The 26,433-nt window shown below is 41.2% G+C and overlaps 1 protein-coding gene across 2 annotated transcripts in view; it reads right to left on the bottom strand.

The window, feature by feature from the left end:
- The window catches only part of DCAF5 (DDB1 and CUL4 associated factor 5), a 93,875-nt gene that overhangs the window by 4,925 nt on the left and 62,517 nt on the right, over nt 1-26,433 (bottom strand). For both annotated transcript variants that reach the window (XM_010846699.1, XM_010846698.1), the window contains exons 7-8: nt 21,813-21,879; nt 5,408-5,535 (exon numbers count right to left, since the gene is read on the bottom strand). In XM_010846699.1, the coding sequence (XP_010845001.1) occupies nt 5,408-5,535; nt 21,813-21,879 (195 nt within the window). The remainder of the gene's footprint in view (nt 1-5,407; nt 5,536-21,812; nt 21,880-26,433) is intronic.

Genomic DNA, 26,433 nt, shown 5'->3' with positions numbered 1-26,433 from the left:
GTTCAAAACTCTCAGAAGACTGGAGAGGTACCACTTTTCCAAAGTGAAAACAGACCAGCAGTCAGTCCTCTGCAACAGTTAATATTTCAGCCTATAACTACTTCTCCCCAAATGCAACATTTCTATTTTTAACTAATGGGAATTGCTTAGTGGAGCTTGGGAAGAACAGCCAGCTGCCTACACTGCAGTTCCCTCTTGGACATGCAGGCATCAGTTACCCAGGAAACTGGGTTCCCTTACCCAGGGAGCTGCTGGCTTGCTCCCCAACTATTCTGTTAGCTATTGGAGTAGGCAGGACTCACCCTCCAAGCCCACAGACCCATCTCTTAATACATTCCACAGTCAGACCTTCGCGCTCATAGCCAAAAAGTGGCAGAACTAGGATTCAGACTAAAGTCTGTCTGAATGCAAAAGCCCAGCTTTATGAGCTGAATTAAGTTATGCAAAAGTGGAGTTCAAGGTAATTAAGCTGTCACTGCAGATGAGAACGATTAGCTTCACCTGACTCTGCCAGACTGGTCCTGAGCAGCACAGAGAAGCTCGGTTATATGAGCTGGTAGTTATGGCAACTCAGATGAAATTCCAGGTGATTTTCTTGCCTTAACAGGCTCCTGTCTATCTTTAGATGGCACCCAACCCAGCAAGTAGTGGCTTCTCATTCCCTATCCTCTATCAAGCCAATGGCTTTGCTTCCCCAAAGTTATCCAAGGACAAATTCGCCTTCCTGTGAGCATGCTCCTGAGGCCTGCTCCCTCTATGCTTTACTTTGATCTCCCAGGAGGCAGCATCTCTCAGGAGGATCCCCAGTTCAAGAGGGGCTGAAGAAACCTTCTAGACTAGGTCTCTTCACCAATTCCCAATTCAGATTCATTCCTCCTTCAACTTTGTCCCCTGCCCACAACTCCTCAGGTGTCCTCCCACTCCCAGCTTCACAATCTCACCCAGGGGAGGGTTAAGGCAGTGATTCTCAAACTTTGGTGTGAATGTGAATTACCTGAAGAATAATTAAAACACTGACTCCTGAGCCCCACCCTCAGAGATTCTGATTTAGTAAGTCATGGGGAGGTTACCAGGGCTCTGCACTTTTAATAAGCACTCGAGGAGTGTGAAAGTGGAGGCACCAACTTTTAAGAAACACTGGAATATATTAATAGTTAGCATAAAATAAGTTGCATAAAATAAAGGCTTTGTCTGAAGCAATTCTCAAATTCTTTGTGAGACTCAATGTTTGGGAAACATTTAGATCTGGTCTTTAGCAACAGGCTCAAGCTATAAATGACTATCTTTGCAAACAGATGTCTCTGGGAATAAAAGTTTGGTGGCTTAGGAAAAAAACTGAAAGGTTCAACAAGCAAAAGCCCTTAGGATGTTTCAGAGTCGTAGTCTATATGCTGGGCTAAATCTCACTCCCCCAGTTAAAAATGGAAAATGTTACTAACCATGTTATATAATATGAAGATAAATCCTTATGTACTTCCCAGAAACTCAGAATTTAACAGAAGAACAAAACGTTCATGGTGAGATGCTTGCTGGCCCAACTATCCAACGAGCCTGGGTTTAGTCTACTGCCCAGCCCCCTGCATCTTCACTTCAGGAATGAAAATCACAACACTGAAAGCTGGCATTTATATGCGCTCTGGAATGTATTAAGCTGAGGTAGACTTCATTCCTGAAGCCTGGAGTAATGGAACAAAATGCTGGATCAGAAGGCAAGAGGCTTGAGTGTGGGTTCCCACACAGCTCTCGTTTGCTCAGCTCCCCATCCAAACAGTGAAATTAGACGGGTCTCATGCAACCCGAAGATTCAGAGCAAAACAAAAGATCCATCCCAGATGGCCAGTCTCCAGTCCTCAAGGGACCTATAGCACAGAGCTGTGGGAGAGGCAGAACAGGTAGGGACCTGAGCCTCCTCACTCACATGGCCCAGAGCAAATGACTTCACCCTTGAAGGCTCTTTCCTCAGTTGTAGACATGAGAAGGATGAAATGATGCAACATATACCAAAGTACCAATAACTGTAGTGCTTCCTCCTTCATTTGGCAAACGAGTACCTCAACTAGAGGTTTGAGACTCATCCTCAAACAGACTTTTGAACACCAGAGGCACTGACCATCCCAATTATGTTAGTCCTCATCCTTAAAACATCAGTTTCAAACATTTGTGAAATTATCTTTTTAATACTGAAAGTCAACAACTCAGAAGTGAAGCAATGAAAGCACAGCTTCCTGTTGCATGTGAATTGTGGCTAGACATCCCTCCTCATGGGACAAGGTTCATGAGAAAAGGAGGAGGGATGTGCAGCTTTCTCTTGAAGCCCAGTGACAGTGACAAGTTTAGCTCAAGAGGCTGTTGAGCAAACAGATGCAGTTCAATTCTTATTCAAAAATCATCGAAATGGAACACAATTTCAGTAACAAGTGTTCTGACCCACACAGGTGACCGTGACAGCTTGATGTGCATCTCTAAACCCTCTTCTCTCTCTGCACTATTATACTAAATTCAGACATCTGGCCACCTACCAATAAAAACGACACAGACAGAGACTTAAGTTGTTATTCCAGGAGCGCTTCACACTCTCTAATCTGGATTCCAAGACTCCCTGGGCCCACCTGTGGCCTACACCTTCCCAGCCTTACATCCAAGCCCTCCCCTTTCTGTGCTCTTCACTTTGGCCAAATGATCATTTCTTAAACAGGCCCTACACTTTGCTGCTTGTGAGCATTTACTCATGAGCATACTACCTGGAGTGCAGTAGGTGATCAATAAATATTTATTGATTCAGTAAAATAAATATCCAATCTCTCTCTTTAAAATGGCCTTCCCATCTTATTCCTTTTCTTTTGCAGACTTTTTTCTTCAAAATCTGGTTCAAGTATTACTTGAGATAGTTCAAGTGTACTGAGATTACCCCAGACGGGGGGAAAAATCTCGGCCTCCCCACACAGCAATGTTTCTATCTCTTATGTACTTTGCACTTTTCATTACTTTTATTTGTCTTTTCTCCTACTGGGTCATCAATTCCTATGGGGACCTGCATTCCTCACAGGGCCTAGCGCAAATCACACACAGTAGGTATGGTTCACAAATACTGGGTGAATAGACAAATATTGGTCTTTGAGGAAAAAGAAAACGCCAGCAATTGTTCACCTTTCTCTCTCGTATGTTTAACTACAAAATAACCCTGTTTTTTTGCTAAGTGTGGGCATTCAAGAGGATATAAGATCTGTTGTGGGTGAGAAGAGGCTGGGGCTGACTCCTTTCCTCCAGGCTAGTAAGGCATCAGTAAAGGACAAGTCAGGGAGAAGAAGGTGGAGCAGAGACAGGTGGAGAGAGAGGCTGGCTGGATTAAAGTATGGTGGAATGATGCTCTTTGAGCCATTGACTCTCTCAGAAAAAACACAAGAAAGAAAGAGATTGTTTTTTTAAGTTTTTTTTTTTTTTTAAGTGGACTGTTTTTAAAGTCTTTATTGAATTTGTTACAGTACTGCTTCTGTTTTATATTTTAGTGTTTTGGCCATGAGGCAAGTGGGATCGTAGTTCCCCGACCAGGCATCAGACCGGCCCTCTCTGCACTGGAAGGTAAAATCTTAACCATTGGATTGCTAGATAAATACCTGAAAGTGACTTTTATTAAAATAGAAACTGTCAGGCACAGGTAACCTGTAAGGCACTCCTAGGTGTCATTCACTTGACAGATGGGAGACAGATTCAAAGAGCTGCCCAAGGGTACTAACTGTTACTGACTTAAGGTTTCCAGTGGCTAAACATGCCTCCTGGTGGGGCAGGGTTCAGACCCCACTGGAACCTGGAAGCAATGAGTTCTACAGTTTAGTCTGAATATTTTCACAGAGAAAATATTTTCTCCTTTAAGAACTTGGCTAGTCTCCAACCTCTAACCTCTTGGTTAAGGATTCCAACTGACTAAACAACGATCGGAGAGACTTAGCACAGAAGCATCCTAGAGTGTCAGCCAAGCAGGAATCTCTCTTCTAAAGGAGATGCTCAAGCAGAGCTCCCTGATAAAGAGAATGATGTCAACAGGACTACGGAGGACATGCTACTATGCCAACCTGTGAGTCACACGCTAAAGGAAAAGGGAAAGCAACGCAAGGGACAGGGCGGCTCAGTGATCACCCAAGTGAAGGACTGCTGAGAGGAACAGATACAGCGGGAGCGCCAGGCCACCTGCTGCCTTCCCACCAGCACGGGAAGGGCGGCCAGACACCGAGGAGAGCAAAGAATGGGGCCCGGTGCTGGCCTTACCACTGCTAGCTATATAATTAACCCCAAACAGTAAATTTATAATTTACATCTCATCCTCTGCGAAAAGAAAAAGTCTATAAAAACCGTCTAAGTCTAGGTCTAGCCCTGTTTATTTATGGGTAAGTAAATGTATGCAATCGTGAAAGTCAGCCCTGATCAACAATAAAACCTAAATAAAGGGAGTTGGAATAATGACAAATAAAAATACCGACCCATACTCCAACATTACATTTCTGATAGTTTCCTCTGTCTCAGACTTAAGTTGGATAGTTTTTAAAAAAAGAACAAAAGAAAATGAAAACTATCCATTTGTTACAAATCAATCTTCACATTTCCCCTGAAATCTCCCTCAAGTTTTCAATTGTTATTTTGGGGGAAAGTGAGGAGTTTTATGTTTTGCTGGGGGGAAGAGGGAGGAGATATCACCTATCTTTACTTAAAAGTCAAGTCATCACAGGGTCCTCAGGAATTCATCATTTGTCTTGAGCCCTCATTTTCTCAGCTGTGGAGAAGGGTTACTAGCAGTCCACTGGAATGTGAGTGATGGGCAGTGGGCCATCCTTCCGTGGACACAGGCCAGACTGGGTCTCTCATTTACAAGCTCTAAAAATATCCCTTGGCAGGGTTACGTTCATTCAGTCAATGCGCAACTGATGCCAAGTGTTCATCCTCAATCACAACCACATCAAGTGGTTTCTGATATGTCCTGAGACAAGTTAGCTATGGTTCTGGAAGTCACTTGTTGTATCTGTGCCATATGAGGACAGCAATTAATGCAAAGTGCACACCCAGTAACTGAGGGGATGGTAGCTTCTTTATCTCCAGATGGGGTTTGGAAAGCAGAATTCATCAGACTCCAGATCAAACACCATTGGAAATGCAGCAGCATACAGGTAGTATCTGGTTTCAAAGCCTCGTGACTAATTTTTAAGAAAAGAGTCCATCCTGAAAGGAGGGTTTAAAAACCGCTCTATTTATTATAACATAAATTTTTCCATATTTTGTAATATGCCAAAATAATTAAGAATTCTGATAGACCTTTAGTTATGTTTAGCTATGACGTGCTACATACATTGTTTTGTTTTTTTCCATTTATAAACTTGCAGTGATTTCTCTAAAAGGACAAAAGGGGAATGTGCCTCACCTTGATAATCTTTTCTACACCAGAAGAGCAGATCATGTAGGTGTGGGGGTTAAATCGGACCTGGTTAACAATAGACCGATGCCCTTTCAGCACCATGAAGGCTCCGTTGACCACCCTACCAATGCCACCTGGGAAGACAGAAGGAAACAAAAATCAAATGATGAAACAGATGGAAGTAAACAGGCTCCAGTAATAGCAAACAAACAGCTCTGAACCAGAGTCGAAATTTTTTACTAACTGATCACCAGCAGAATGCCTAATCTTACAGATAAAGTTGCTATGGAAAGAAGGAAGATGAAATATCTCTCAACATATGTGCTCTTACCCAGAGCCTTTATTTAGCCTTTAAGCATTGCCCACACCCACCCACTGCAATTCCATTGTCAATGAAGCCACAGCCACTTAAAACATTTCTCAAGTTTTTGATCCTTAGGATAGAATCCCAGTGTTACCTTAGAAAAGGCCAGTCATAAGCAAAATGAGACTGATCTGCTTGGGAACAGTTAGGCAGCTAAGCCAGGGACATGCAGAACCAGAAACATATAATTACTTAAGTGTACCCAAAACATCACTGATCTAGTTGCCCTCAATTTCTATGATGAAAGTAGCAAACAAAACATACAAAAACCTCTGGGAAAATAATGGAGAAAATTCTGTCTTCACTCTGATAGGGAGAACTAAGGATAAAGCAAGGAGATACGGGTCACTTTCACAGTAAGCAGACTCCAAGTATGGAAAATTACAGAGGGTGGGCCTTGAAGACATCATGTATGGAGGCTGCTGATAGAAACCAGTATCTTATGGACCATCCTGTAAGCCTTCTTTTTTGATGATGAGAAAAGTACCAGAGGCCTAGAACTTATAACACAGATGAAAATGTCATCATTTATGAACTTGGGATAATCTTAAAGGTTCAACTTCATTGGTAAGGGCATCACACTCCCACAGGACACAGGCACCCAAGTCTTGAAAAAGCTCACTTTTAAGCAGCCATCAACAGCTCAGTACACACAGGCTGACATGTGCTCCTGGTCGACTGGCAAACTGTGATGCATACTGCCGCTGCTGCTGCTAAGTCGCTTCAGTCATGTCCGACTCTGTGCGACCCCATAGACGGCAGCTCACCAGGCTCCCCCGTCCCTGGGATTCTCCAGGCAAGAACACTGGAGTGGGTTGCCATTGCCTTCTCCATTGTGTGAAAAGTGAAAAGTGAAAGTGAAGTCGCTCAGTCGTGTCCGACTCTTTGCGACCCCATGGACTGCAGCCTACCAGGCTCCTCCATCCATGGGATTTTCTAGGCAAGAGTACTGGAGTGGAGTGCCATTGCCTTCTCCGGTGATGCATACAGACACAGACAAATGAGTGCTCATTTATTTAAGCAGGGAGAGCCTTCCCAGACCTTGTCAGGAGTGCGGCATCGCTGGGGCACAAAGTGCCATTGGCACCACCTTGGCTCCATGTGCTCCACCCCAGGGCCAACTTCACTCAGTTCAAACATTCATGCCAAACATTTCTCATCTCACTATCTGCAAAGAAAATGGCTAGAACAATATCCCTCTTCCAGGGATAATCCAGTTCTGCAGAAGGTGTCTTCTGCTTTTGGCCTCCTGACACAATTCCTTTTTCACCTGTCCTGCCTCATGAGAGATATTCCTCTCTACTGACATGTACATAACGTATCTTTTTTTTTTTTTTTGGCAACAGCAAGAGGTTGGAGATTGCACTGATTTACTTCTGAGTGGTGTCAACTTGGCTAGCACCAGGTGCTTACTCTACTTGCCGAGTGACAAAAATGTTCTTTCCCTAAATTTTGCCCCATGTCTGACATTATTAACATCTGAATAACCCAGAATGGACACTACACTTATAGCTATTCGTATTTCAGCCCAACATCATCACATTTGCTAATAAATCATAAAAGAGAAGAAAGTAACTGGGACATAGGTGTGTTTTTATGGAGACAAAAGAGTCAGGAAAGGTTTAAGCACCCAGGTAGGCTGCCATGACGGGACCACCGAGGCATCCTGAGTGTACCAGGTTCCTAAGGTGGGGAGGGAGGAGGGGAAGGTAGCCTGAGCCTAGTCAAAACAAAAAGAAACTTGAGAGAACTAAGAGGGATCCATGGGAATCTAAAACAGTTGTCTCAACACACCCCCAAAGAGTTCCTTTGGGTCTGTTTCTTTTCTATAAATGGTTGATTCAATAAGCAGCAATCCGGCTCACGCATTTCTTCTCAATCCTACGTTTCAACAGCCCACTCCTATCCATACCTCCACTGGGGTGGTCACTAGCAAAGAAATTTAGGCTTGAACCTAGTACCAATATCATTGAATCCTTCTGCTTCTAAGAAAAAGAATTTAAGTGACTCAGAGAATTTCACTGACTTCTTCCAACTAGCTTGGCAGAGCCAGAATTTGAACCAGAGTCTGTTTGGTTTTAATGCCTAATATCCTTTCCATTGTATAAGTGGCCTTTAAGAGATGAAAAGGTTTGAATAGGGATAGAATCAGAAGGTCATAACCAATTTCTAAATCCTTCTGGCAGTCATCATATAAGTTGGTTTTCACTTTAAGTCCTAAATTTAGTAGCGGGTGGGGTGCTTCCCAGGCGGTGCTAGGTGTAAACAATCCACCTGCCAATGCAGGAGACTCGACAGAGGCGGGTTCGATCCCTGGGTTGGGAAGGTCCCCTGGAGGAGAAAACAGCAACCCACTCATGTATTCTTGCCTGGAAAGTCCCATGGACCAGAGGAGCCTGATGGGCTACAGTCTATGGGGTTGCACAGAGCTGGACATGACTGAGTAACTGAGCACAGGCAGAAGCGGGTAAGGAGAAGATTCTATCCAATGGTATCCTGAGTGCAAGGTCTATAGTATCAGCACAGGACATTTCATTCCATTGCCAACACCAAACAGTCTATGAAGGAGAACTGGATCTCCTGCACACCTAGAACCTGGAGTGCAACACCTGAACTAAAGCAGGTAACCACTGTTGAACAGACAATGTTTCAGGAGAGGGCAATTCTAGAATAAGTACCACTAAAGGAGGACTTTGGTGAGATAGAAGGTCGAATGTCTTAAAGAAACAGCTACCATAGAACCAAGGTTTATTAACTAAACCAATCTTTCTGTCGAAGATGACTTACAATACAATTACACTAACTTTCAGATCTAAAGAATAATTGAAGGGTATCAGTGCTTGAAAAATTCAGACCACGGAAAATCTGTTTCTACTGCTCTTTCACACGCTGTGACCTCATTTGGTTTCTCTTCTTGGCAGTAATTTTAATACAAGATAGTGTCTCATTCCTACCCAAGAAACCTGAAAAAGAGGAGGACGTCAATAAAGCCAAGAGACTAAAAGTGGAACAGGTACAGAAAGAATTACTGCTGCCATCTGTATAAAGTAATCCAGGCTATTCACAGAATCACAGCAATGAATAGGCTTCAGAGAGGTTCTCTATAGTCCCTTTCCAGTTTTCAGGTTTCAAGTGATTGAAAACAGCTGCTACTGTACAATTTACATAGAATGAGTTTAGAGAAGAAATTTTTATCAGTTCTGGAGATGTGTATAAATCAGATAGATTCCTTGAGTCTCAAATGACTAATGTCAAGACGCCAATACCAGTAAGAACTTGGGTTCTCCTCTCCTCCATTATCCAAGCAGAGCCTGCCCATCAACAGCAAAATCAAGCTTAAAAAACTTAGGCAGGGAATATTTTTGATAAAAACTACATAACCTACATAATCTCCCTTTAGGGTCATCACTCATCTGTGGGTAAGAGGCCTGGTAAGGATCAACTCCACCCCATGGTTACTATGTTATTACTAATAATGGTACCAATAAATATAACAGTACATACTCAAGAATAAGATCCCTGGTCATTCTTGAGTTGTCATTTGTTTATAAAGTTCTGTACAAACCAATGGTCATTTCTCTAAACCATCTGCTCTGGCTGGCTCAGCCAAACGTGCCGGTACCATTTTGTAGGTTTCTTTTTAAGCTGAGGTCAAAGTTTCCATATATCCATCTTTCCTTTGTTTCAGAAGGGATACTAGGGAGGTGGGAAATGTTATATCTTATCTGTTCTACTTCTCTATTCTACTGCAAGACCTCAGAAAAGAAAATGAGTGAGAGGGCCATCTCATAAGACCCCAGCATTAGTGATTCACTCACTATCCTGAGATTCTAGGCAACACAAGGCACTCAGAAAAAACACCTTGTTCAGAACCCTGATAAAGACCTTTCTAAAATGCCATGGCCAAATGTTCGCACAGAGAAGAGAAACGACTAAGCCAACATGTGTTCACTGCTCTCTTTTCTTAACTACGCTCTTTTCATAAGATTCAGCCAGAGATTTGTCCCCTCAAGCCTCTCAAGAGGGTCAGGACACCACTCCCACTTCTTGCCAACTTCAATTACTTCTGTTTCTTGTCAATTTCATTCATTTTCAACAAAGTCCTCCAAGAATGAGGATGTTTTCAACCCAAAAGCTAAAAGCACCCTGGTCAGGATTTCTAGATGCTTTGGTTCAAACAGAAACTTATCCACTGTGCTAGGGTGTGATCCTCAGCAGCACTTGGGACTGACTACAGAACAGGACACTGAAGTATTTTGTTCTGAAATAAACTCCGAATCAAACTGGGTAAAATGGCAGTATTAGTTTTCTTGTTACAGCCTTTGGATTTTCCACTCCTTCCTAAGAGTCCATTAATTAATGGGCAGGACAAACACCTTTGTGAGAATGGGAAGGAGAAACAATGGACAACACAGAGATTAAGGAGGGGGAGCCTCACAACAAGAGTGAGGAACCAGAACAGGGACTAGATGACTGGAAGGGTCTGTTGGAAGATAAGAAATTAGGACAGCAGGAGATAGATTTGTGTTTCAAAAAAATAGAGCACTGGGTCCTCATGAAGAGGGTAAACATCCTTGATCTTCCAGGATTTCTATGTTGACATGTCCAACGATAATAAGAGCTGGGCGTATAAGGACTTAACAAATGACGGTCAGTGCTTCCCAGGTGGCTCAGTAGTTAATAGAATCTGCCTGCCAATGCAGGAGACACAGGAGATGAAGGTTCAATCCCTGGGTTGGGAAGATTCCCTGGAATAGGAAATAGCAAGCTATTCCAGTATTTTTACCTGGAAAATTCCATGGACAGAGAAGCCTGGCAGGCTACAGTCCACGGGGATCACAAAGAGTTGGAGAGGACTCAGCACTCACGCATGTACTGTTAAGAGTGGTATTTTTAAAAACTTAATACTCAAGTTAAAAAAACACAGATTATGGTACAGGAAATGCTTTCAGCACTTCATGGGAGGACTTCATCTGGTAGCTCTAGATTAGGGCAGGACACGGACGGCTGCAGAACACACGGATGGGGCGAGGTGGCCAACGAGGACGTAAATGGCACCACGTTACAGAGAAAGAAGCTGGAAAATCCGGTAACAAAGGTTATCTCAGTGATGCAACTGACTTCAAAACTCTGCAATTACCTAGTCCTCCCCTAAGCAATAAGACTTGGCTCGGTGTTTTTCACCAAAGAATCCAATGGTTAATTCAGTTTTCATCCTACTCATCTCATCTGACTTACTGGCAAGATTCAGCAGAGCTGCCTCCTCATGTGATGTTTTTTCCACTGTATTCCTAGGCTTATCCTCTTATGGTTTTCCTGCTACTTCACTGGTCACTCCTTTTTTTTTCTTTTAAATTTTTTACTGAAGGATAATTGCTTTACAGAATTTTGTTGTTTTCTGTCAAACCTCAACACGTTCACTCCTTTTTGATTTCCTTTTTGGCTCTTCTCCCTGGCTTCTTGACATCAGACTGCCTTAGGGTTCAGTCTTTGGTCCCCTTCTCTTTACCTAGTTATACTCACTTCACCCACTGCTGACCTCATATAGTCTGTGGCTTCAGATACTACCAATGTCATACCAAAACTTCAGACAGCACCTACGTGCTGATACCAAAACTCAAAATGTTACCTCTAGTCCAGGTCTTCCTTGAACTCCATACCTCTATATCCAAACTGTTTACTCAGCATCTCTAGAGACATCTCAAACTCTACCTGCTCACCTTTTCTCCCAATCTAATGTATCAGAAATTCTGATGGCTTTACTTTCAAAACCTAACTAGACTCCAACCCCTATTACCTTGGTTCAAACCACCATCACTTACTCACCTGTATTATGAGAGAATCCTGTTGGTTCTCCTCATTTTTATCGCTGGCAGTCCCATTCCCATCATTTACCCTCAAAACTCAGTAACCAGAGTGATGCTGTTAAAACATGTCAGATGAAGTCACTCTTCTGCTCGAAATTCTCCAATGGCTCCCATTTCACTTATAGGAAGAGCCTACATGACTGGACACCCCTATATCCCACTTACCTCTATGACTGAGCTCTATTCTTCTCCCCTCTCTCATTCCGCTTCAGCACATTGATTTCCGTGCCATTTCTCAAACATAACAGACACACTCTCACTTCAAAACCTTCATGCTGGTTCTACCTCAAATTCTCTTACCCTGGATTTCTGCAATGCTCCCGCACCATCATGAGGTTTTATTCAGATGTGACCTTTTCAATGAGGACTATATTGAATATCCTATTTAAAATGATATTTCCCTGATTCCCTTCCCCACACTACTTCCTATCTCCCTCATTCTGTTCTAATTTTTCCTTTTCCAAAGCACCTTTTACACACACTATGTAATTTATTGTATCTATTGTTCATTGTCTGTTTCCCCAACTAGAATGTAAGCTCCATTCTAGCAGGGCTGTTTTGTTCTTCTGCTGTACCCTAAGTTTCTAAAACAGTGTCTACGTAGCACATGGTAAGTTTTCAACAAGTATCTGATGAATGAATGAAAAGGCATGTATATTAGACTTTGGAATATAAGAATGCAGGAAAAGAACCTAATCTCCACTGGTGGGCTTCAACATCCAACATGTGGATTATCCAAGTGTCTCTCTCCATCTTCTTGATGTCAATTTTGGATGTTTCTTTTATAGCATTTCTGACTACAGTAGGAGTAGAGAAATAAAGAAGCTAAGATTCTACCTATCCTTCATGATCCTTTGAAACACTAATTCCATAAAAACTTGACTGATTCCCCAAATCTGTTCAAGCTCTCCTTAATTATCTTTTTTATAGGCCTTGGAACCCATTTTAAAATTTAGCACGCGCGCGCGCACACACACACACACACACATATACCCTTTTCTCATCTCTCTTGGAGTAGAAGTTCTTGGAGGGCAAGAAAGTGTTTATCTTTCAATCACCCATTGGATTTGTATAACATTTTATCTAAGGGTACTCAATAAGTGAACAAATTAAAGTAAATCTCATTATTTTCTCTGGAACAAGGCTTGAAGGAGAAGGCTAAAGCTATTATCTACTAAAATGAGGTCTGGTAAGTCCTGTTCAAGCAGTTAATCTATTTCATTCCTGACTCTACCAGCAGAAATTAAGAAGGGCTGTGAGGGGCAAGAGACCACTACTTTTTCTCACTATATCTAAAAAAGAGTTGTCCAAACAATCTCTTAGTAATTCCAAAAGGTCTGCATGAACATTCCCAGGGCTCCAAGTTTCCAAACATAAAGAGAAATACAATCAGGGTAGTGACAATACAGAGAGAGCAGTGGCTGCTTCCTGGGGATCATGTAACCACTTAAGAGCTAAGAAAAGCCAGATGGGGATAGTCAGTGCTGTCAGTAAAGCTCAAAAAGGCCCACAGACAGCAACACTTAATTGTATAAAAAAGTCAATTACACGAAATTCTTCTTTCATCATCTGTATTTCACATGTGTTTGCAACCAACTACTTGTGAACAATTAAGAACAGTTGTTCCTCCAATTACTTGGGAAAAAGCAGATGCCCAGGTCTGACTCCCTGAGAGTAAATGCATCTCTGAGAGTAATGAGAGGAGAGACAGAGTATGCACACACAGGCAGGCTCATGGAGATGCACCCACAGCTGTTTCCAGCCTCCCTCCTCAGCCTGCTGGCAGTGGGGGTGGCTGCAGTGAAGAGCTGTATGCTTCCCCCTCCATTCAAGGAAAAATCTGTCATAGGACTTTCCCCTTTTAAACTATCAATGAGTCAAGAGCAGCCTTTGTGCAAGAAAAATGTAACTGACCATTCAGGAGGGTACCAGATAAGGCCCAAATCTTGGTCTCTAAGGAGTTTTTCAGAGGAAAGTTAAAAAGGAGAAAGCTTTTAAAATGAGAAATAGGCAAAACCAATACAATATTGTAAAGTAAAAAAAATAACAATAAAAAAATTAAAAAAATAAATAAATGAGAAATAGCAGCACTTATTATAAATAGCAACTCAGTAGCTACTGAGTACACTTAAAATATCCCTAAGAAACTAGGTATTATTATTACTGTTGTTATTGTTTACATTGTTAATATTCTTATCTTACAGAGAAGAAAGTTTTGGCAAGATTAAACAATTTTTCCAAAGCCTCTGACTAGAAGATGAATGTATCAGAAATTTTAAGCCCAGGCCTACCAACTCTATTACACTGTGCTTCTTTCCATAAATAGTGCGGTCTTAGTGTAGAGGCATATCTGAGGGGAAGCAACTCCATCAGTGAAAACCCTAAAGCCCTTTCCAACAAGAATTAGGAAAAAGGGAAGGAGAAGGTCATATGAATATTTCCCAGAGACACCCACCTCTACCACATGTTATCAAATCCTCCATTACTTCTATTACCTAAGTTACTAGGGAGCAAATACTTTGGAAACTATGGATCTATGAGCACTGATCTTATCCATAGCAGTAACGATGTCTTCCATTTGAACACATCTAGTTTTCAGAAAGCCTTCAAGACTGTTAAACCATTCCATGATATGAGGTGGTAGGGTGAGGGGTGGGGGTAGCAATTTTACAGAAGAAATTGAGACCCACAATTGCTGTTACATAACCTGCCTAGAATCACTCAATCCGTTATTGGAAGTACTGGACTTGAATCCAGGTATGATTTTAAGCCTAATGCTCCTTCCTATACACCATGCTGACTCTATACATAACTGTCAGTCTGTTTATCTTCAGAACTGTCACATAAAAACAGATGCTCTTCCTACGTACTTCAGAGGTGTAAAACATATTCTGATGGGTTGTTTTTTCTTTGCCACAGTGAAATTCCCAGTTCTATTCCTTCCTCTGATTTTTAAACAGGTTTTTAGAAATGAGTTGTTATTTGAAATCAATTGAAAAAATTGAGCCTAATTTTCCAGGTAGGAAGTTTTATCCTGAGTATTAGGTCTTACATCTTGAAATTATTTCCTCAACCTACTAGCAAGCCCTTTGTGAATTATTTAGCCAACTGGCTAATTCTGTTTATATAATAATGGCAACCCCTGGTGGCTCAGAGGTTAAAGCGTCTGCCTGCAATACTGGAGACCAGGGTTCTATCCCTGAGTCGGGAAGATCCCCTGGGGAAGGAAATGGCAACCCACTCCAGTATTCTTGCCTGGAGAATCCCAGCCCTATGTGAATTACTTAGCCAACTGGCTAATTCTGTTTATATAATAATACTAAATTCTGTTTATATAATAAATAAATTTCATCTCTTTGGCATTTGTGTAGCAAAACATTTCCCCAGTGATTGTCAGTCTTTCTGAACAGAAGCGTGCAGAAGAAAAAGATGCCCTTGCTCTTGGCTCACACTTAGCACTGCTCTCCATCTAGTTCTCAGCATTTGGCATGCACTGAGAAGCACACAGCAGGCATTCAATAAAAAATGTCGACTGCGTGTCATCTGATTATGCCATTAAGGCATATAACAGCAAGCCAACTTCCCCACATAGCCTGCCTCAGTATCTTACTCTGAAATGGCATGAACAGAGACAGCAACTCAGCCTCATTCCAGATCTGTTAAGTCAAAGAGGCAGTACATTAGATTAGGAATTTCCTGACAGACTTTCCATCATCTAAGCATTCAAAGCTAAGACTTAGGGCCACTTTAAGCCCTTATATGTTATGTCTGGCTCACTGAACCTTGCTAAATGTTTCTTAAAACTACAAATGGCCAACAGTTAAAAATAGAGAAATTACATAGAAGAAATTTCTAATCACTGGAGTTGCTCTGGGGCAACAAGCATGCTATCATGGTGGGCAACCTAGCAGAGGGTTTCAGTTAAAATTCCTCAATAAAAGTGTACTTGAATATATGTTAAGTTATAACTCAAAAATATTATTGTGGGGATGGGTATGTGAGCAGAAAATTCTATAGACCACTGATCTAGGGTAAATAAACTCCAGCATGTAAATGCCTTTGCTGGGATATCATGTTTTCATTTTTATTCATTTAATAAAATTTTACTTATATTGTGATTTTTCTTTGACAAACGTTTATTCACTAGTTTTTTATTTCCTTTCATCAGGGAATAAAAAAAGGGTACCAAAAATAGCATAAAAAGTATAAGTTAGGGCTTCCCTGGTGGCTCAGTGGTAAAGAATCCACCTGCCAGTGCAAGAGACACAGGTTTGATCCCTGGTCTGGGAAGATCCCACATGCCACTGGGCAACTGAGCTCATGCGCCACAACTATTGAGCCCGTGCTCTAGAGCCCAGGAGTTGCAGCTACTGAAGCCCCTGTGCCTGGGGTCCCATGCTCTGCAATGAGAGAATCACTATAATGAGAAGCCCTTGCACCACAACTAGAGAGTAGGCCCCCCTCCCCCGGTCACTGCAAATAGAGAAAAGCCCACCCAGCAACAAAGACCCAGAACAGCCAAAAGTAAATAAAGGAAAATCATAAATCAAATAAAATTTTAAAAAGTATAGCTTAATGAAATTTTGTAAGATGAACACCTATATAACCAACACCCAGGTCAAGAAATGGAATTGTTCTTGGCCATTCAGAGGCCTCTATGTGCCTCATTCCTATTACAGCCTCTTCCCTTCCCTAGAGAAATCATTATCCTGGGACTTCCTGGGTGGTCTAGTAGTTAGGAATCCACCTGCCAAGGCAGGGGGGCACGGGTTTGATCCCATATGCCGCAGAGCAACTTACTCGGGGCTCGGCAACCACTGAAGCCTACACGGCCTAGAGTTCAGGCTCCACAGCAAGAGAAGCCACCACAATGAACAGCCCACACATCTCAATGAAGAGCAGCTCCCACCTGCCGTAACTAGAAAAAGCCCACACTCAGCAAAGACCCAGGGCAGCCAAAAAAAACAAAAACAAAAGCCCCACAAATACACCATTACCTTGACTTCTGTATTAATCACTTTCTTGCTTTTTAAAACAATTTTTATTCATTTCAGTATACATTCCTAAATACTTTTCATTTGGGGAGGGGGCGGTGGGCGGTGGGGACACCACACAGCTTGTAGGATCTTAGTTCTTCAACCAAGGATCAAACCCGGGCCTTCAGCAGTGAAAGCATGGAGTCCCTAAACCACTGAACCGTCACTGAATTCCTCCAGGGAATTCCCTACTAAATACTTTTGCTTTGGTTAATATATCTTTTGGATTTTTTATACAATAGGTTACCCCCTGTCCATCCTTTATCATCAGAATGTATCTGTTGAAGAACATAAGATCATTTCACCTATAGTTTCTGACAGTCTGGGTTTTGTGGATTGTATCCTCATAATGTAGTAGTAATACAATACACCCCTCCGTCCTCTGTGCTACCTGCAAATTAAAGCTAGATCCTGAGGTCTGATCAGATTCAGGGTTGTTGTACTTTGCAAGACTCTAGGCACCGCCATATTTCTCATCAGCATGCTCATGTCTAGCTGCCTTTCTTTTTGTAATGCAAATAACCAGTAGATGCTCAGTGTTTAGATGGATTAATTCATGAGGGCTGCTAAGTAATTATATTAAAACTCTGCAATTTCTTTTTTTTAAATGCCTTTTATTTTACCTATATTTTTGAAAGATATTTTCCTCGTGTATAGAATTCAAGGTTGGCAGGTTTTAATTCTTTAAGCACTTCAAAGATATCATTCTGTTACAGTCTGGCTCCCATCGTTTGATCATCAATCTTACTGCTATTTATTTACAGGTAACTTGTCCATTTTCTCAGGCTGCTTTTAGGCTTTTTCTCATTATCTTTTGCTTTCAGTAGTTTGACTTATGATGTGCCTGGGTGTGTTGTATTTACTCTGCTTGTTTGAATCTGTATTGTTATATTTACTCTGAGTTTTTGAAACTGAAAATTGGCATATTTCATTTGTTCTGGAAACTTTCAGCTATTATTTCTTCATATATTACTTCTGCTTCACTTTCTCTTATCCTTCTGGGATTTCAATTTCATATGGGATATGTTAGATCATCTATGTCCCTCTTGTCTCTTACACTCTGGTTTAGCTCTTTCCATTCTCTATTCTCATTGTCCTTCAATTTGAATGTCTTCTATTGACCTGTCTTCGATTCACCAAACCTGTCCTTTCACAATTAAACCCAGCCAAAAAATTCTTAGTATTAGACATATTTTTCAGTTTTAGAATGTCTACATGATTTTTTTCTAAGTAGATTCCAATTTTCTGTTGAAATTCTCCATCTTTTTATCCATTTTGTCCATCTTTTCTATTTTCTTTATCACATTTACAATATTTAAAGTTCCTGATTATTTGACTTCAATATCTAGATAATATTGTGGATTGGCTTCTTTTGATCCCTGACCACATTTTCCTGTTTCATAACTTTTTTATTGCATACTGGACACTGAGAATAAAGAACCACAGTGACTGTTATGGACTGAACTGTGTCTCTTGCAAATTCATATGTCAATGCCCCAACCCCTCAAAGTGACTATTTGGAGACAGAGGCTTTAAGGAGATAATTAAGGTTAAACAAATTATAAGGGTAGGACTCTAATCCAATAAGACTGGTGTTCTCATAAGAGGAGGAAGGGACATTAGCAATGAGACATTAGCAAGAAAAGGCCATGTGAGGGTACAAAGAGAGGACAGTCATCAGCATGCCCAGGAGAGAGGTCTCAGGCGAAATCAAACTTGCCAGAACCTTGATCTTGGACATCCAGAACTGTGAGAAAATACATTTCTGATGTTTAAATAACCCAGTCTGTGGGATTTTGTTATGGCAGCCATAGCAGACTGATACAGAGATGAAAGTCATGTCCTCCATCAAGCATTTACCCATTCTACTTCTTTGTAGAAGTAGATTGATCATCCTCAATCCAATCAGGAGGGACCAAGTCAGGGCTGGATTGCTTCTTTAGTCAGACTAAGTCTACTTCTGGTTTAAAATCTCTCAAAGGCAAGGCCTGTAGACTGCATGTTGCAGGTCTCTTCCACTAATGGGAGTTTGTGTCCTCCACACCAGGAGACTGCAAGAGACTACACTTTGCCTTTCTGGTCCAGCTCCATCCTCGAGTGTGGCCTCTTGGGCTTTTGATGGACAGCCTGTGAAACCTCTGTTCTCTGCTTCTGTCCTTTGGAGATTTTAAGCTTATCTCTTTGTTATCCTTTTCCAAGCAGGTTCAAAATGTCCTGTGGAGCAGACCCCTCCCACTAGGGGAACTCTGTCTCCTAAGCACTGTATACCATAGGCATTTCATTCTGCTTTCCAGTCTAGTCCCCTAACTCTCAGTGCAACCCCAGCACCCAGCAAATGTCCTACAGAGAAGATGGGTCTTGTGTTTGGGTTCCTCTGAATCTAATATATCCTATCAACCCACGTGGCTGTTGAAAACTCTGATTTCCTTTGACCCTGGTAGAGGCTGTCTCCATGGCAGCTCCATTGACAACCTGGGCACAGATACCATCAGGACAGAGCACAGCCAGACCTTCTGCTCAGCTGGGAAGGTTCTTCCTTCTTCAGAACTTTAGATCTTCTCACACACTATTACCACAGCTCTCTGACATCTTTAAAAAGGTGGCTTTTGTAATTTGAGTTTTGTACTTATTGCAGTGGGAACTTGCTGCATCCTACACGGACTCCTCTGCTGCTGCTGCTAAGTCATTTCAGTTGTGTCCGACTCTGTGCGACCCCATAAACGGCAGCCCACCAGGCTCCCCCGTCCCTGGGATTCTCCAGGCAAGAACACTGGAGTGGGTTGCCATTTCCTTCTCCAATACGTGAAAGTGGAAAATGAAAGTGAAGTCGCTCAGTCATGTCCGACTCTTAGCGATCCCATGGACTGCAGCCTACCAGGCTCCTCTGTCCGTGGGATTTTCCAGGCAAGAGTACTGGAGTGGGGTGCCATGAAGTCTAACTATTTTTTAATAGAAATTTTACATCATTCCTTTTTCCTCTTTGAAATAACATTTCTACTTTACTTACTTTCCCCCAAATTTCAACACAATATATTTTTATAAAAATTCTATCAGACTCACCAACAAAACTATAAATACAAATTCAATTTTTTTTTTTTATTTGCTGTGACCGTAAGGCTCTAAGTGTTAACATTTTGGTACTGTATAGGATTAGAGTTATCATTACAATTCTTTTGCTCAGTTGCTCAGTTGTGTCTGACTCTTTTGTGACCCCATGGACTGTAGCCCGCCAGGCTCCTCTGCCCATGGGACTTTCCAGGCAAGAATACTGGAATGGGTTGCCATTTCCTTCTCCAGGGAATTACAATTCTTACTGGAACACAACTGATCAAAACAGATACACTTTTAATGTTTTATAAAAACCAATTGTTATAAAATAAATAAGCAATTTATTGCATAAGAAGATAAGGGAGAAGGGAGGGGGCGGGTTGCGTTATAGCCCTATGATTAAAGAATTCTTTTTTTTTTTTTTTGCCACCTTAAGAGATTTTTATACCTTAGGGGCAATGCACCATGCCAAGGTTCAAGTGGTCAGATATTTCTGGAGTATTTCTGATTTTCTGGTATTTTTTGATTGTCTGTTTGTTTGCTTCTTTTTCTGTAAAGTGGGAGAAGGACAATGGGAGAAGGAGGTGGGAACAGCCAATACACATGGAATTTAAGAACCTACAAATGGATTCCTTTAAACTAACTGTGCCTGTACAATCCTTGGAAGGTCCAGGCACCCATTTCCCAGTTTCAGTACTGGAGTCCTATATCAGTTCTGAGGGTCCCTGCCAACCCAGAGATTGCATAATCATCTACATATAAAGGCAGCCTAACAGTGGCCCATACCCTAAGCCAGTACAGAAATCAGCAGGGGAAAAAAATCTACAATACTACTGCTAATTCTTCCCCCTTCTCTCAATACAAACATGAAAAAGATTCCAGAGAACAGTCCTGGGAGAGGGAAATTGTCCACCTTCCATTTTAAAAGTCACATAGACTTAATAATGAAAAGTTTTCAAGATCATGTAAAAGATACAATTAAGCCCAAAGTTTATTTCTCAGCTAATCAATCTAAGATGTATGGGGGTGGGAGACTTAATACAGGACTAATTCTAGAGATAGAACATCATTTTTTGTTCAGATAGACTGTTGCTGTCCCATCTGGTTGTACATCAAAGGTAAGATGCTTCATTCACACTTTCCAAATTCCAGAAGGGGAAAAAGGCCTTTTGTAACTTGTTTAGTAACCAGAGCATAGCAATAGGATAGTTTTTCCAAAAGTAAGCCTCATCAAGTTCTGAAAGGCAGATGTTTGGTAACAATATTGTTAATTCAGCAATAGGCAAGGCAACAACTTTCCTCAACTCTAAGCCCTTGACACATTTTGTGTAATATTATCAGCACAGTCCTCTATTACTTCCCTACCATTTTCCAGTTTGATGCCATGTATCACCTGGAGCAGATGGCTGTATTGAACTGTCCTGAGAATAAAAAATAGGCATTTTTCTACCAGTAGGAAGCCACCAAATGAAACACTCATCTGAGCACGTGAGGACACTGGTATCAAGAATGATCCATGCTGCCTGAAAGCTCAGATGGCCTAGATCCAAACTTAGAGAAAGCTGTCTCAGAATACATCTAGAGCAAATGCAGAAACATTTCTTCCTAATTTCTCTCATGTATGGGATCAGCCAAACTCCAGGGAGTACAACTGTCCATTAATAAAGAAAGTTTCCTTTTAATTAACATCACCAGGGAGGCCAAAGGAAGGGCAGAGGCCCTAACAACTGTGTGTAGAGTAATAAGTGGAGCAGGAATGTGTGCATCGATAAAGGAAAAGCAAGGTAAAAAATATTCCAAGTGTGAAACAGGAGAGAGGAAAATGAAGAGGAGGCGCTCTAAGAAGTTTAAAGAAAAGTTCTTAGGAGAAAAAAATCTGAGCATGATTATGTCAGATAAGGGTATGCATGAAGGTTATAGCTAAATCTGGCTTCTAATTTTTATTTTAAAGTTTACTCTCTACTCTCTAATACATTTATTATATTAAAGGAGAAATATTTTCCTCTGTTTCTACAGATCTGCCCTTTCAGGGCACAGCATGCAGAAGGTCAATAGTGCCAACATTAGCAGCAGGTTCATACTAAGGATATGCTCACCTGCTTCTGGATCTGCAGGAATTCTCCACATGTACAGGTTGAAGTCATCAGAGCCTGAAAGGATATACTGTTGAAACAAAAAAAAAAGTATTTATTACTTATGTACTGATTGATAATATATGTATCTACCTATCTATACAGGAAAAGATTTTTTAAAAATAAGATAAATGAACATAGAGTCATAAGGCACAGCACAGCACTCTCTTAAAAGTATCTACAAATCAGAAGACTAGTTGGCTAAAACTCAGCAACAAAAACCAAACTGATTTAAAAATGGGCAAAGGATTTGAATAGATATTTCTCCAGAAAAAGTATAAAAATGGCCAATAACATGGAAAAATGCTTAACATCACGAATCATTAGGGAAATTACAATGAAAACCACAATGAAGTACCACTTCATACCAATTAGGATGGCTGTTACCAAAGGCAAACAAGCAGAAAACAAGTGTTGGTGAGTATGTGAAGAAATTGGACCCCCTGTGCACTGCTGGTGGGGCTATATAATGGTGCAGTCATTGTGGAACAGAAAATGGAGGCTCCTCAAAAAGTTAAACATAGAACTGCCATATAACCCAGAAATCCCACTCCTAGGTATATAACGAACAACTGAAAGCAGGAATTCAAGATATCAGTATACTAATGTTCATAGTATAAAGCTCACAACAGCCAAAAAGCAGAGATGACCTAAATGTACATCAAGGGATGAGCAGACAAATAAAATGTGGTGTATACATCCATACAATGGAATATTATTTAGCCTTAAAAAGAAAATTCTGACACGTGCTACAACATGAGTAAAAATTAAAGACATTTTGCTAAATGAAATAAGCCAGATACAAAAAGACAGCTGCTGTATGAGGAACAGAGAGTAGTCAAATTCACAGAGACAGAAAGCAGAATGGTAGTTGCCAAGGATGGGGAGGGAAGAGAAATGGGGTGCTACTGTTTAATGAGTATCGAGTTTCAGTCTAGACAGATGAAAAGGTTCTGGAGATGGACAGTTGTGATGGTTACACAACAATGTGAATATACTTAATACCACAAAACTGCACACTTTATAGACGGCTACAGTGTTAAGTTTTATATTACATATACTTTATACCACATTTTTTCCAAAAAAAATAAAATTTAGGAGCTTCCCAGAGACCTTTTATGCAAGCCCAACCATCCTGAACTTGCCTGTTGTCATCTGACATCATTGAGTCAATCCAGCTATGAGTTAGCGCCCCTTTTATGGGGTGGCTTCAAACTGCCTGATCTCAAAAAGACAGGACACTAAGCCAGATCTATTCTAATTAGAACTCATAAGAGCATTGTCTAACACTGTCTAATGGCAACCAGTGAGCAATTCTATGAGTTCACTTATTTCCAAAGATTAACAAAGTGCTCTACCTTACATTTAGCTCAGCATTACTTCCTGCCTTTTGGTCCCATCTGCTTATTTACCTGGAAAAATAAAGGCCTACAGTTTTCTAATGAAAATTTCTGACTTAAAAATGACACTATGAACATCCAAAAAAAGTAAAAGTCCAATATAGCACAACCCCATGCCTAATAAAAATACATTATTAAATACATTATAATCATTAAAAATCAATTTACCAGTCTTCAAAACACTAGTGCTGCTAAGTCGCTTCAGTCGTGTCCGACTCTGTGCGACCCCGTAGATGGCAGCCCATCAGGCTCCACCGTCCCTGGGATTCTCCAGGCAAGAACACTGGAGTGGGTTGCCATTTCCTTCTCCAATGCATGAAAGTGTAAAGTGAAAGTGAAGTCGCTCAGTTGTGTCTGACTCTTAGCGACCCCATGGACTGCAGCCTACCAGGCTCCTCCATCCATGTGATTTTCCAGGCAAGAGTACTGGAGTGGGGTGCCATTGCCTTCTCCACAAAACACTCCACAAAACACATGTCACTACTAAGTGACATGATAAAGGAGATAAAGAAACTTGTATTCAAAGATGAAGAAAATGTTATCCATAGGGACTAGGTGATTTGGCCCAGGGCACAGTGGAAAAAGAAGTGGGTTCAGTTTCCTCACCTGGTTGCTCGTTGCTCTGGTCTGAATGTTTGTGTTCCCCCAAATTCACATGTTCAAATCCTAATGCCCAATGTGGTAACAGAAGATGGGGCCTTTGGGAAATGATTGTACCTTGAGGGTAGAGCTCTCATAAATGGGATTAGCACTCTTATAAGAGAGACCCTACAGAGCTCCCTAGCCCCTTCCACCAACTGAAGAAACAGTGAAGTCAGCTGGCTGCAACCATGAAGACAGCTTATACCACAATCCAATCAGGTTGGCACCCTGACCTTGGACTTCCAGCTTCCATAACTGTTAGAAAGAAATTACTGAAATTATAAGAATCACAAGTCACCCAGTCTGTAGTATTTTGTTATGGCAACCAGAAGAGGCTAAGGTTCCTTTAGTTCTAGGATTCTATGATTACCCTGTGAAGGAATGATGGAAGCCAGTTCAGGGCTGAAAGTCCCTAAACTGCTGGCCCATGGTTACTTGACAAGTCACTACATAAGTATGTTCAAAATAAAGAAACTCAGTCTAGTCCTACTACATTTCAATTAAAAAGTTTCCTCAACAACAAAACCCAAAGATTTTTAAAATGGGCAAAGTACTTGAACAGACATTCTTCAAAGAAGAAACATATAATGGCCATATACAAATGGCCAATAAGCACATAAAAAGAAGCTCAACATCACTCATCATTAGGGAAAGGCATATCAAAACCACAATGAGACACTGTCTCACACTCATTAGGATGACTACTATCAAAAAAATAGAAAACAGTTCCTCAAAAAATTAAGAATAAAATTACTACATGAGTCATCAATTCCACCTCTGGATATATATCTAAAAGAACCGAATGCAGGATCTCTTACAGATATTTATATAACAATGTTCATAGCAGTTTTATTTATAACAGCCAAAGAAGCAACCCAAGTGCCCATCATCAGATGAATGTATAAACAAAATGTGGTATATACACATGATGGAATATAATTCAGATTTCAAAAGGAAGGAAATACTGACATGAGCTACAACACGGATGTATCCTGAACACTGTGTGTTCATGACAAAAAGGCAAATACTGTACGCTTCCACTTAGGAGGTTAATAGAATAACTGAGTAGTCAAATTCATAGAGACAGAAAGTAGAATGCTGCTTTACCAAGAGTGGGGGGGCAGGGGAGAGTTGGGAGATAGTGTTAACTGGGTACAGAGTTTCAGTTTTATAAGATGAAAAACTTTTAGAGGCAGATGCTGGTGATGGTTACAGACCAATGTTAATGTACTTATCACCACAATATTATACACTTAAAATTTTTCCTTTAAAAATAAAAGAAAAAAAGAAAGATGAATCCTCCTTGTCTTGATTTAAGGTCCATTCACTAACTCCCTGCAGTTTATGATACTATCTTATTTGAAGTTAGGAAGCTGGAATTCAGGAGCCCAAGGCTTTCCTCTCACAGTCTGTTTGGCTAAACTACCTAGCAGTTAGGGGGAAAATTCACTAATTACACAAGAGCCAAGCACTTACATGCCAGGCACTCTGATGTTTACAAAGAAATATAAGGTAATATCCAGATTCCCAAGGAACTTAATTTAAGTAGAAAACTTACATGTGGGTACACAACTACCATGCCATGAAGCAGACATCACTAGGTGCCGTTATGAGAAATAAGGTGCCTGGTGAGTCACAGAGGTCAAGGCAAGACAGATTTGAGCCCTGAGCCACCCCCAGGTAAAGCTGTGGTAGAAAAAGGCTAAAGCAAAGTGCAAAGATAAAGCTATGGTACTCATGTAGTTTTAGGAGAAAGCAGAAGCATGGGTAACTCACTCCTTCATACCCGGCTCATGTCTCTCAGGCCTTACTGCTCAGTGTACCTGATCGCCAAGGGCCAGTATTCATATCTCTTAGTCGAAAGTCTTCTCCAAGGCCCAGGAGGCTGCAGGCTGCTCTAGGGAATGAACCTCCTTGGGAGCAGGTTCCTACAATGATTCAAGGAAGCTGGCACATCAATATTCAACCTGCCTTGTTCCCAGGTAGAACAGCCTGAAGTGTGCGTCCTAAAGGATCTCCTGGTGGCTCAGTGGTGCTAAAGAATCCACCTACCAATGCAGAAGCAGTAGATGTGGGTTCGATCCCTGGGTTGGGAAGATCCCCTGGAGGAGGAAATGGCAACCACTCCAGTATTCTTGCCTGAAAAATGCTACGGACAGAAGCGCCTGGTGGGCTACAGCCCACGGGGTCGCAAGAGTCAGACACAAGCGAGTACGCACGCATCTCATGTGTTCTATGCCCCTTCCCCTCAGGATCAAACTTCAACTGCCCACAGTTGTAGTTGGCTCACTAAATCATCCTTCCTTTCCCTGTTTCTCTTTTCCACTCCTGTGATATTTCCTGCATTTCCAAATAAACTACTTGTATCTGAAATCTGAACCCAAATTAAGACACACAGCGGAGGGGGGACAGAACACAAAAGAACTGTGCCTAATAATTTATATATAAAATACACGTATTACTCAACAGCTCATCATTTCATGTTCTGTATTTAAAAGAGGCTATAAAACTTCACACAGAGAATTCCCTCTACCCTGTGCCCA

The sequence above is a fragment of the Bison bison genome, unplaced genomic scaffold (genome assembly GCF_000754665.1).
Source record: "Bison bison bison isolate TAMUID 2011002044 unplaced genomic scaffold, Bison_UMD1.0 scf7180017864239, whole genome shotgun sequence".
Lineage (NCBI taxonomy): Eukaryota > Metazoa > Chordata > Mammalia > Artiodactyla > Bovidae > Bison > Bison bison.
Note: the sequence above shows the minus strand (reverse complement) of the source record. Positions and strands in the feature narration are given on the sequence as shown.